This window comes from Crocuta crocuta, unplaced genomic scaffold (genome assembly GCF_008692635.1).
Source record: "Crocuta crocuta isolate KB4526 unplaced genomic scaffold, BGI_CrCroc_1.0 scaffold336, whole genome shotgun sequence".
NCBI classification, from domain to species: domain Eukaryota; kingdom Metazoa; phylum Chordata; class Mammalia; order Carnivora; family Hyaenidae; genus Crocuta; species Crocuta crocuta.
In genome coordinates, this window is record NW_027527943.1 from 508,791 (window position 1) to 521,760 (window position 12,970).

Sequence of the window (12,970 nt, forward strand, 5' to 3'; positions counted from 1 at the left end):
TTGTTCCTACGTATTTATTTGTGGTGCAATTGTAAATGGGACTATTAACTTATTTCTGCTAGATTATAAGTGAATACAAATGCAGTGGATTTCTGTGTATTGATTTTGTATCCTGCTTCCTTATATACTCATTTATCAGTTCTAGTGGTTTTTTGGTGGAGTCCTTAGGGCTTTCTATATAGAGTATCATGTCTTCAGCAAACTGTTTTACTAATTCCTTACCTATATGGAAACCTTTTATTTATGTCATCTGGTTGCTTTCACTAAGACTTCCCAATGTTATTTTGAATAAAACTGATGATCATGGACTTCTTGCCTTGTTCGTGATCTGAGGAGAAAAGCTCTCAGTTTTTCACATTATGTTAGCTGTGGATTTTTCATATAGGGCGTTAATTATGTTGATATACGTTGCCTCTAGATCTGCTTTGCAAATGGTTTTTATCATGAATAGATGTACTTTGTCTAATGCTTTTTATACATCTATTGAAATGATTGCATGGTGTTTATTCTTTCTCTTACTAATGTGATATATCACACTGTTTTGTGAATATTTAACCATGCTTGCATCCTGGGAATTAATCCCGCTTGATAGTTGTGTATGAGTTTTTAAAATATATTGCATTCAGTTTGCTAATATGTTCTTGAGGATTTTTGTATGTGTTCATCAGAGATATTGGCCCCTAGTTCTGTGTGTGTGTGTGTGGTGGTGTCTTTATCTGGTTTTAGTATCAGGGTAATGCTGACCTCATAAAATTAATTTGTAAATTTTCTTCCTCTTCTATTTTTTGAAATATTTTGGGAAGAGTAGGTATTAATTCTTTAAATGTCTGGAAAATTTTCATGTGAAGCTGTGTGGTCCGGGACTTTTGATTTTGGGAGGTTTCTGATTACTTCAATTTCATTTTTGGTGATCTGTTCAAATTTTCTATTTCTTCTCACTTTAATTTTGGTAGGTTAGGTTTCTAGGAATTTGTCCATTTCTTCTAAGTTGTCCAGTTTATTGGCACATGTTTTCCTCAACTGATTTTAACATGGGCTTTATGTCAACTTTAGTGCTAACTTTTCCTTTCTTTTCCTGATCATGCTGATTTGCTTCATAGTTCATCCTTTTTCTTTACTCTTAGCTTTTTCTGCCAACTCTTATACCCCAACAGGATACACCTTTCATGTCAGTATTCAAAGGCATTGCTTCACTTTGTTTTTCCTCTATAGCACTCTCCTTCAGGATGCCAACCTGGCACTTCTCTCATACACACCATCTGATCTGGTTTATACTGATCCTGAGGTATTCAGCCTCTTATCACCTAAAATTTTTTGCCTGTTTGATATATCGACCTTACATAACGGGCTCTCCCTTGATTAAAATTTTTTTAATTTATTGTCAAATTGGTTTCCATATAACACCCAGTGCTCATCCCAAGTGCCCACCTACATGCCCATCACCTATTTTCCCTCTCCCTCACCCCCATCAGTTCTGTTTGTTCTCAACATTCAAGAGTCTCTCATGGTTTGCCTCTCCCCCTCCTCCACTGTTCCCCCCCACCCCCCACGGTCTTCCGTTAAGTTCCTCCTAATCCTCCTATACGTGCAAACATATGGTATTTGTCCTTCTCTGCCTGACTTATTTCGCTCAACATAACACCCTCAAGGTCCATCCAAGTTGCTACACATGGCCAAGTTTCATTCTTTCTCATTGTCATGTAGTATTCCATTGTTTAGATAAACCACATCTTCTTGATCCATTTGTCCGTTGATGGACACATAGGCTCTTTCCATGTTTTCGTTATTGTTGAAAGTGCTGCTGTGAATGTTGGGGTACATGTGCCCTATGCATCAGCACTCCTCTATCCCTTGGGTCAATTCCTAGCAGTGCTATTGCTGGGTCACAGCGGAGTTCTACTGTTAATATTTTGAGGAACCTCCACACTTTTTTCCAGAGGGTCTGCACCAGTTTACATTCCCACCACCAGGGTAGGAGGGTACTTTTTTTCCCACATCACCAGCATCTATAGTCTCCTGATTTCTTGATTTTAGCCACTCCAACTGACGTGAGGTGGTATCTCTGTGGTTTTGATTTGTATTTCTCTGATGAGGAGGGATGCTGAGCATTGTTTTAAGTGTCTGTTGGCCATCTGCATGTGCTCTTCGGAGAAGTGTCTCTTCATGTCTTCTGCCCATCTCTTCACTGGACTGGTTTTCAGATGTGGAGTTTGGTGAGTTCCTTATAGATTTTGGATACTAGCCCTTTATCTGATATGTCATTTGCAACTATATTTTCCCATTCCATTTGTTGCCTATTAGTTTTGTTGATTGTTTTCTTTGCCATGCAGAAGCTTTTTATCTTGAGAAGGTCCCAATAGTTCACTTTTGCTCTTGATTCCTTTGCCTTTGAAGATGTGTCAAGAAATCGCTGTGGTTGAGGTCAAGGTCACATTCAGGCCCTTCATCCAGTTTGAGTTTATTTTTGTGTGTGGTGTAAAAAAGTGGTCTAGTTTCATTTTTCTCCATGTTGCTGTCCAGTACTCCCAGTACCATCCGTCAAAGAGCTGTCTTTTTTCTATTAGATACTCTTTCCCGCTTTGTCACAGATTAGTTGGCCATACATTTGTGGGTCCAACTCTGGGTTCTCTATTGTATTCCACTGGTTTCTGTGTCTGTTTTGTGCCAATACCATACTGTCTTTATGATTACAGCTTTGGAGTAGAGGCTAAAGTCTGGGATGGTGATGCCTCCCGTTTTAGTTTTCTTCTTTAATATTACCTTGGCTATATAGGCGGGTTCTTTTGTCATGCCACACAAATTTTAGGATCGTTTGTTCTAGCTTTGAGAAGAATGCAGGTGCAATATTGACTGGGATTGCACTGAATGTATAAGATTGCTTTGGGTAGTAAAACTGACATTTTAACAATATTTATTCTTCTGAACCATGAGCATGGAAAGTTTTTCCACTTCTTTGTCTTCTTTAATTTCCTGAATAAGTTTTCTATAATTTTCATCATACCGATCTTTTACATCTTTGGTTAGGTTTATTCCTAGGTTTTTGGGTTGTTTTTTTTTTTTTTTTTTTTTTTTTTTTTTTTTTTTTGGGTTGTTTTTTTTTTTTTTTTTTTTTTTTGGTGTGTATGTGCAGTTGTGAATGGAATCAGTTTCTTGATTTCTCTGTTGCTTCATTATTGGTGTATAAAAATGCAACCTATTTCTGTACATTGATTTTGTACCCTGCAACTTTTCTGAACCCATGGATCAGTTCTAGTAGGCTTCTGATGGAATATGTCGGGTTTTCTATGTAGAGTATCACATTGTCTGCGAAAAGTGAGAGTTTGGCTTCTTCGTTGCCCGTTCTGATGCCTTTTATTTCCTTTTGTTGTCTGATGGCTGATGCTAGGACTTCCAGCGCTATATTAAACAACAGTGGTGAGAGGGGACATCCCTGTTGTGTTCCTGACCTCAGGGGGAAAGCTCTCAGTTTTTCTCCATTTAGGATGATATTAGCTGTGGGCTATTCATAAATGGCTTTTATGATGTTTAAGTAAGTTCCTTCTATCCCCACTTTCTCGAGGGTTTTATTAAGAAAGGATGCTGTATTTTGTCAAGTGCCTTTTCTGCATCTATCGACAGGATCATACGGTTTTTATCTTTTATTTTGCTAATGTCCTGTATCACATTGATTGATTTGCAAATACTGAACCAGCTTTGTAACCCAAAAATGAATCCCACTTGATCATAGTGGATAACTCTTTTTATATGCTGTTGAATTCAATTTGCAAGTGTCTTGTTGAGGATTTTTGCATCCATATTCATCAAGGATACTGGCCCCTAGTTGTCTTTTTTGGCTAGGTCACTGTCTGCTTTGGGAATCAAAGTGATGCTGGTTTCAGAGAATGAGTTCAGAAATCTTCCTTCCATTTCTATTTTTTAGAATAGCTTGAGAAGAGTGGGTATTAACTCTGATTTATATGGATGGTAGAATTCCCCAGGGAAGCCATCTGGCCCAGGACCCTTATTTGTTGGGAGATTTTTGATAACTGATTCGATTTCTTCACTGGTTATGGGTCTGGGAAGATTTTCTATCTTTTCCCATTTGATTTTTGGTAGTGCATGTGTGTTTACGAATTCATCCATTTCTTATAGATTGTCCAGCTTGTTGGCATATAATTTTTCATAGTATTCCTTGTTAATTGCTTGTATTTCTGAGGGGTTGGTTATAATAAGTCCATTTTCATTCATGATTTTGTCTATTTGAGTGTTCTTTTCTTTTTGAGAAGACTGACTAGAGGTTTATCGATTTTATTTTTTCAAAAAACCAACTCTTGGTTTCATTGATCTGTTCAACTGGTTTTTTTGGATTCTATATTGTTTATTTCTGCCCTGATCTTTCTTATGTCTCTTCTGCTGGGTTTGAGGTGTTCTTGCTGCTTTGCTTCTAGTTCTTTTAAGTGCAGTTAGATTCTGTATTTGCGATTTTTCTAGTTTCTTGAAATAGGCCTGGATTGCCATATATTTTCCTCTTAGGACTGCCTTTGCTGCATGCCAAAGAGTTTGGATTGTTGTTTTCATCTTCATTTGTTTCCATAGTTTAAAAAATTTCTTCTCTAATTGTCTGGTCGGCCCATTCATTCCTGAGGGTGTTCTTTAACCTCCAGGTTTCTGAAAGGTTTCCAGAGTTTTCCTGTGATTGATTTCAAGTTTCATAGCATTGTGATCTGAAAATGTACATGGTATGATCTCAATTCTTTTATATTTATTGAGGGCTGCTTTATGACACAGTATGTAATTTTGGAGAATGTGCCATGCACATTTGAGAAGAAAGTGAATTCCCTGGCCTCAGGATGTAGAATTATGAATATATCTGTCAATTCCATCTGGTCCAATGTGTCATTCAAGTCCATTGTTTCTTTAGTGATTTTTTGTCTAGGTGATCTATCCATTGCTTCAAGTGGAGTATTAAAGTCCCCTGCAATTAGCACATTCTTATCAAGAAGATTGCTTATTTTTGTTATTGTTTTATGTATTTGGGTGCTCCCGAATTCAGTGTGTATACATTTGTAGTTGTTAGCTCTTCCCAACGGACAGACCCTGTGATTATTATATAATGCCCTTCTTTATCCCTTGTTACTGCTTTTAAAGTCCAATTTGTCCAATATAAGTACGGCTACTCCAGCTTTCTTCTGACTTCCAGTAGCAGGATAGATATTTCTCCATCCCCTTTCAATCTGATGGTGACCTCAGGTCTAAAATTACTCTCCGGTAGACAGCAAATAGATGGATCTGGTTTTTTTTTAAATCCACTCTGCTACCCTATTGATTGGAGTCTTTTGATTGGAGTATTTAGTCCATTTACTTTCAGTGTTGTTTTTTAAAAATATGGGTTTAGAGTCATTGTGTTCTCTGTGGGATTCATGTTTGTAGTGGTGTCTCTGGGACTTTCTGTTCCTGCAACATTTCCCTCATAGAGACCACCTTAGGATTTCTTGTAGGGCTGGTTTAGTGGTGATGAATTCCTTCAATTTTTGTTTGTTTGGGAAAACGTTTCTCTCTCCTATTCTGAATGACAGGCTTGCTGGATAAAGGATTCGTAGCTGCATATTTTTCCTGTTCATCACATTGAAGGTTTCCTGCTATTCCCTTCTGGCCTGCCAAGTGTCAGTAGATAGATCCACAACTAACCTGATAGGTCTCCCTTTGTATGTTAGGGCCCTTTTATCCCTAGCTGCTTTCAGAATTCTCTTTATCCTTGTATTTTTGCCACTTTTACTGATATGTTGTGCAGAAGATGGATCAAGTTATGTCTGAGGGGAGTTCTCTGTGCCTCTTGGATTTCAGTGTCTGTTTCCTCGCCAAGATTGGGGAAGTTCTCGGCCATAATTTGTTCAAGTACCTCTTCAGTTCCTTTCTCTCTCCTCTTCTTCTTCTAGAATTCCTATGATACGGATATTGTTTCATTTGATTGCATCACTCAGTTCTCGAATTCTCCTTTTGTGCTCCTGGATCAATTTATCTTTCTCAACTTCCTCCTTTTCTATAACTGTATCTTCTAATTCATTTATTCTCCTCTCTGTCTTTTCAATTCATGCAGTGGCCTCCCGCTTTTTATTATGCACTTCACATAGCATTTTTTTAGTTCATCACAACTATTTTCAAGATACATCTTTGTAGCAGTAGCGTCTCTGGTGTCTTCCATGCCTTTTTCAAACCCAGAGATTAATTTTGTGACTATTGTTCTAAATTCTTGGTCAGTTATGTTGCTTATATGTTTTGACCAATTCTTTAGCTGTCACTTATTCCTGGAATTTCTTTAGAGGAGAGTTCTTCTGTTTAGTCCTTTTGGCTAGGTTTCTGTCTCCTGTCAGTTTTAAAAGCTTCTTCTGCGTTCTGCACCTGCAAGTACTGCTATATTAAAGGAGGCTCCTAGAGTGTCCAGGGCCTGTCTGTTCAGAAGTATTCTTTTAATGGTGCTCCTTGGTCTCTCTTGTTGAGTCTTTGACAGGGAATAAAAGCACACAAAAGCGCGCACACACCCACAAAAACAACAAAAGACAACAGTCTAAAAGCATAAAATCAGAAATCCCAGCCAAAAATAAAGAGCAGGGTGTATGTAGTGCTGATGGAAGAGCATATACAAAGAGAAAAATGACAGGGGTGGGGAGAAAGAAACTGAACACTGACCAGGCAGAGAGACTAAAAAGCTTAATTCAGAGAGAGAAAAAGAATATGGCAGGAGATGAAGAGGGGAAAGGAAAACAACCACCACCACCACCCACGAAAATAATGTTACCCTGAGAAACTATATAGTCTGATTATTTCAGAAAGAAAGGAAGGAATGATGAAGATGTAGAAAGATGCATCAAGAGAATGGATTATATATGCCTGTTTCAGCAAACCTATAACCAGAATAAACAGTCCAGAGAAGGGGAGAGATAAGGGAGAATATACCTGAATAGCAAGAATTGATCTAGAGTTAATCACGGCAACGTGTCAGTGCTGATTTTGGGAGAGGGGCTGTTTCCAAAGCATGTATCTGGGCTCCAGTAACAAAGTAGCTACCCAGCACCGATGGGCATAATTTGGAGTAGGTGGGTCTTGCCTCCACTGTGGGTCCCTCCAGCCGCTCCCTGAGGCCCCGCCTTGGTGGCTGTGGGGAGAAAAATGGCAACCACCCAGTCCCTTCTCAAACCAGGTGTCCCAAAACACTCCTGATCTCACTGTGCTGCAGGCGCAGCCAAGGTGGGCTATGTACTATGTCCGACACCCAGTGGCGTTTCAAGCTCTTACTCCCTGAGCATTAATGATAACGCCCAAAATGTAATCCTGCAAGCTGGGGCACTTCCTAGCAAGGTCCCAGCAGGAGACCGAGCAAAGGACCGGTTGGTTCCTCCTGATGCCCACTGCGTTGCTTGGTACTATCTATCCCAGAGGGAGCTTCTGGGACCCAGGCCACTTCCAAGCAGGGGAGCAATTCCTCCTCATGCCAACTGCATGCCTTGCGTACCGTGTATCCTGGAGGGAATTTCTGGGGCACCCAGCCCAAAGAAAGCTCCACAGTTAGAGATGGGATCTCTCTCAGAAAGCCCTGCAGTTAGATATGGGATGATAGGATCCCTCTCTGTCCCAGGCTGAGGTTATTCTCTTCTCTAAGGACAGTTCTACAATTCCCCAGCAGCTGTTTCTCTTCCCTTTGTTTCTCCCCAGAAGGGGCTCCCGTGCCTCCGTGCCCCGCCCTGTTTTTATCTTCCCCAGTTCACAATCACGCACCTATGAAGCTGTCTTCTTAGTGGACTTCATCTCTTTTCCTCCCAGACTCTTGCGGTTTAAAGTCCTTTGGCTTCAGCCCTTCTTTATTTGAGAGATGCAGGTGGGAAGTGCGGAACTCCCTACTTCTCTGCCGTCTTGCCCTCTCCCAAAGGACAGATCTGCACTGCAAGCCAGTCTGCTGCCCAGTGGGCTCTAGCAGCCGTGGCTGAGCTCGGTTCAGCCAGAGAGAGCTTGGCCCTTGTCGTCGGGTAGGCTCCCCACTGCGACAGCCAAAAGGATGAGTCCAAGGGGTGGCAGCAGAGCCTGGGCGGCGGGAGGAGAACTCGGGGCGCTCTGCTCTCCGGAGATCCGCCTCCTCCTGGCCACTCTGCAGCAGCTGCCCTGCCTTGATTTTCAACTGTAGATTCAGCACCAGTCTGGTTACTATGACACTGCCCACATCTACAAAAGAACTCCACAAAGAATTAGGCACAACTCCTTCTTTCAATGCACAAGTTAACCCAACAAATTATTTCCCACATGTCTCACACCAAAACTTGTCATAGAAAAAAGTGTAGCACTCGAGGTCAATATTTTTATAATTTTAAAAATTACAAAGGCCCTAGATGTCTGCCTTTTTAAAATGTAAGGGGCGCCTGAGTGGCTCAGTTAGTTAAGCGTCCAACTTCTGCTCAGGTCATGATCTCATGGTTCGTAGATTCAAGCCCCGTGTCGAGCTCTGTGCTGATAGCTAGCTCAGAGCCTGGAGCCTGCTTTCTGAGTTCTGAGCCTGGGTTCTCTATCTCCCTCTCTCTCTGACCTTACCTGCTCATGCTCTCTCAGAAATAAAAATTAAATTTTAAATGTTAATAATTTCATTACATATATCAGGTTTGCTTTAAAGGTACACTCTGATATATACCTGATTTTTTTGTCATGTTAATATTCGCACTGTGCTCATTTTATCTGGGTTAATCTGATAGATTAGCATTGTTCTCCAAGTAGAAATGTGCAACATATCTCCGAAAATCCAAGAGGTCTAGAGAGGTATCTGGGTTACAGGCTCTGTGTAACTGCCATGCATTGTTCATGGCTACATCAATTATGTAACTGACCAAAATTGAGTACCATTTTTTGCTTCTTATTCTCACTCTGTATTTGGAAATGATTTCATCCATTTTGACTACACCTTCCCTGCATTCATCATACAATTTCACTATCAATGGTTGAGCTCCCTGACAGATCTCCTCATCATCGGCAGAACTCCGCTCACTGGTTGGTTCTATGCCTACAGCATTGGAGCACAGACTGATGATGCCATCACCATGCCAACGACACAGAATTATCTCCTCATTTTCTTCAACTTGGAAATCGAAATACCCCTTCTTCATTTTTTTCATATGTTCTGCATTCATAAGGGGACATTTTTCAGTCCTCTTCTCGCGAATTGTTCCTGTTGCCCTCACTCCTTTCTTCTTCAAGGCTGACACCAATTTGACACTTGTAAAGAAGCTGTCAAAACACAGGTGATAGGGATATTGACCTCTCTCTAAAAGAACATCAGCAAAATGCATCACTAGATTTCCACCTAAATCAAGATCCTTATCCACCATCACAGGTGGTTCTTCTTGATGGGGCTCAAACCAAACCAGATAACCCTGTGTGGTTGTGCCACACCAAATTTTATAGCCAATTCTGATAGGTTTCCCATTCAGGAATTGGTCACTATCAAAACATTCACACATTGTCTTATCAAAACAATAGTATTCTTCAAGGGGAGCATATAGGAGGAAATTTCTATTCATTTGCTTTATGAGAGGCCTCAATTTTGTAAACTTATCTTTTTGATCTAGGTGGCTGTTATCTGCAAAATGTAGATACGAGAAAATCAATTCAAATCTGTCCCTTCTAATTGCATCCCTAACCAGGTTCTGGTCTGTATCGGAGATTTCCCAATACATTCCCCTTCTGGGACGCCTCACGAATCCACTCAAAAGCAAGATGCCAAACAGACACCTTATTTCCTGAACTGTGACTTCCAAGTTGACATTTTTCTGAGATGCATAATTATTGGTTTCATTGACAATCAAGTTGAAAGTTTCATCATCAAAAAATAATTCAAAGAGTTCTACTGGGTTCAACTTTTCACTCTTGAGATTCAAAAGTCCAGAATCCAGTGCTGACCAGCTAGGAAAGTTGGGTTTAAGGTCTCTTTTGGTCCAATTCTTCTCTGGGATATTTGATATCTTTAGCCTTTTTGGAGCAGGGTGGGCCTCAGGCTTGTTCTCTTCTTCCACATCTGAGTCACCAGAAAATGCAAGGCCTTGGAGTAGTTCACTCACTCGAGCTTTGTCCTTTTTTCTCCCTTTTCGGGTAATGTCTCCTGCAGCATATTCCAAGGAGGAGATGTGCATTCGGGCCCACAAGTCGCCTGGGTGCCGGTCCTTCAGGGTGTTCATATGTACGACTGTCCTGTCAGTACGGACAGAAGTACAAGGTGGATGGGGCACACAATCTCTGGAAATGAAAAAATAACCGTATTATAAAAATCCTTTGTCTTCCCATGACATGGTGGATCTGATGATACCTAAGTATTACATGGAGCCTACCCCCTTCTCACTCCTAGGACCTAACACTGCTGGCCTCTCCCCCGCCCCCTCTCAAGACCAGGGGCTTGAGTCTGAAAGGAGGAACCGGGCATCTTAGTGCAGTGCCTCCCTGTCTGCAGGAGCGTGTGCCAGACATCCCATGTTCCTTTCTGCCCCACGCCGGAAGTCAGCCGTGCCCCTCTGCTTTGGGCCTTCCTTGTCCAACTGAGCTTCCATCAGAAACGAAGCTGATGTCTTCCAGAATCCTTTTATCCTGTAGCTTTTATCAGTTGGTTCTGTACCTGGACAAGGAAGGAGGTTATTTACTGGGCTCCTTCACACCTCTCCTAGGATTTCTGAACATGGAAGGATTTGGCCTTTCCTAGCTCTACATTCATCTGGTGGACACTCTGAAAGACATGAGGGGAGAACAGCAGTGAAGGGAAAAGAATTCACACTACATGTACTGACTCATTTCCTTAACGCCTTTATCACCTGGGGTGTCTCTAGCGTGCTTGTCTGGCCCATTCATCACACCACCCATTCGAGGTTCCCGAACACTCGGTCCCCGTTGTGATGCTGAATCTTTACCCTCCCGTCTCACCAGCTCCTCCCTTCCCCCCGCCCTTGCGGACCTCACCACCCGTCCCCAGAGCCCCCCTCCAGCCAGGATCATCAACCCCCTGCCGCGGTGCGTCCTGCGGCGCCCCCACTGGTTCTTCTCAGCCCGCACCCCAGAGCGAGCAGGGCCGCAGAAGCCACACAACTAGGGACACTGACACTGCTTCCCTCCTGCCCCTTTCTCCCGTTCCTCACACTCCACGTCTTCATGTTTCCTACTCCAAAGAGGACTCGTGATTTCTGCAGTAGAAACGTGCTCCTTGAGAGGGTCTGCCTTCCGTGGCTCCAGTAACTCCTAGCTCCTCCTGGTCTTCTCCAACCTTGTCTGGGCACAGGCACAATCACTTCACTGCCTCCCTCCTATCTGCTCTGCATCTAGGAAGTTCCTGCCTGGGGCCTGAGTCTTGTTTCAGAGGTCAGCGCCCTGGGATGCCTCCTCCAGCCCCCAGACCCCAGCAGGCGCCTCCCCACACTCACAGCGCAGGCACTTGGTCCCGCTACACTGTGGTTCTGTCTGCTTTGTGATTCCTCATGGGACCCACTGCAGGCAGGGTCTCTGTCACACAGGCCTCTAAATACAAGTGACAAAATGCTTCCTGAATGAGTAGAAGGAAGGAAAAATAATATCTAAATTGGAAACTTCTAAAGATGTGCCTGGAAAACAGTCTTTTCAACCAAACTCTTGACCTACCAGTTCATCACAGAATCTCTGAACAGTTCTTGATCCATCTTCTCTGTCTAGTTCACTTTGGCCCATGACATGAAGAGAAAGCTTCCCTAGTCATCTGCTCCATTTCAGTGGCAGACTCGGGGACTTCCCTGCCAATGCCCCTTGCCCTTTAGCCAGTCAGAAGCCCTGTTCTGGGCGAAGCAGTGTGTCCAGGTAAAGGCATGAATTGGTCTAAGCCAGGCATGGCGGTCTCATTCCCCAGCCTCTCTCACACTCAGAGGTGGTTGTAGAAGTCCATTTCTGCCAGTGAGAAATGGGGGGAGACCTTGGCCTTCTTGGTGCCAGGAACAAACAAGGGTAGAGATGCCCTTCTACCTCCTTTCTGCACTTGGAGCTGCAGGGACCATCATGGTCATGGGTTGAGAAACCAGCACACTAAGGATGGTAGAACAAGAGACCAAGAGCCTGAACCCTGAAAATGAGCACTGAGTAATGACAAATGCTGGAGAGAGTGAACCTTCTACAGAGCTGAGCACAGGTGGTGTTCTTTTCAGAGGTCAAGTCAGCAGTACTGAGCTAACCTTCAACTCAGCATTCTGTTCCTAGGTGTTTGTCCCAAAGAAGTTCTCACACAAGGGGCACACAGAGGCTGTTCCCTGCAGCAATGTCCCTGCTGCTGGGGACCTGGAGGCAGCTGGGTGACCATCTGGGGAAGCAGACAGGCCACGGATGTACCTCACAGATGGTATGTGGCAGCTGCAGGTAAAGGAGCAGATGAATGTAGATAGGTCCTAAAACGTTATGGTGAGTGACAGAATGTTCACAATACTATTTAAAACAGTCACATCAAATAAAAGTACATATTTTATATAAACAAATATTGATAACAGGTACACATTATGGCTCTAAACGGTGGAAGAAGGAAGGGGAGTAGTGTGAAAAAGAGGTAGAGGAAGTGGGAGTGTGTGGCTGGGTGGGGGAGACACTGATTCAGGTTTCTGTTCACTGACGTTAAAGGTCTGACAGGCACAACATATTCCTATTTTGCAGTTAGAATTATGTCACAAAACATTTTTAGTGGAACTTGGCTCAGACCTCAAAAGCATTATGAAAAACTTCATTTCTCTCAAGCTTTAAGACACTTCCATTTTCACGAACACTTAGCCCCGTTTCCCTGAGATGAACAAGTGTCCCCCCACACCCCACCCCACGCTTCAAGCTAATTATCGCATGCTGTCTCCTTTCTCCTCTTTGCTCTTCTCTGAGGCATCGTGGCCTCACCCAAATCTAACCCTCTGCCTTCGATCAGGTCCCTCTCTCTGCTTTAGGAATATCTGTGCTACGTATTCCTTCCTTCCAC

At 42.7% G+C, this 12,970-nt stretch overlaps 1 protein-coding gene across 2 annotated transcripts in view; it reads right to left on the reverse strand.

Moving 5' to 3' along the window:
• Positions 1 to 8,312: 8,312 nt before the first annotated feature.
• PGBD1 (piggyBac transposable element derived 1) overlaps positions 8,313 to 12,970 on the reverse strand; it is a 29,685-nt gene continuing 25,027 nt past the window's right edge. The window contains exons 5-6 of one of the 2 annotated variants that reach the window (XM_077752389.1): positions 10,622 to 10,729; positions 10,193 to 10,248 (exon numbers count right to left, since the gene is read on the reverse strand). In XM_077752389.1, coding sequence (XP_077608515.1) covers positions 10,714 to 10,729 — 16 coding nt within the window. In that variant the 3' untranslated portion in view covers positions 10,193 to 10,248; positions 10,622 to 10,713. Of the gene's footprint in view, positions 10,249 to 10,621; positions 10,730 to 12,970 lie in introns of both variants that reach the window. The other variant, XM_077752388.1, reaches the window with a different exon arrangement.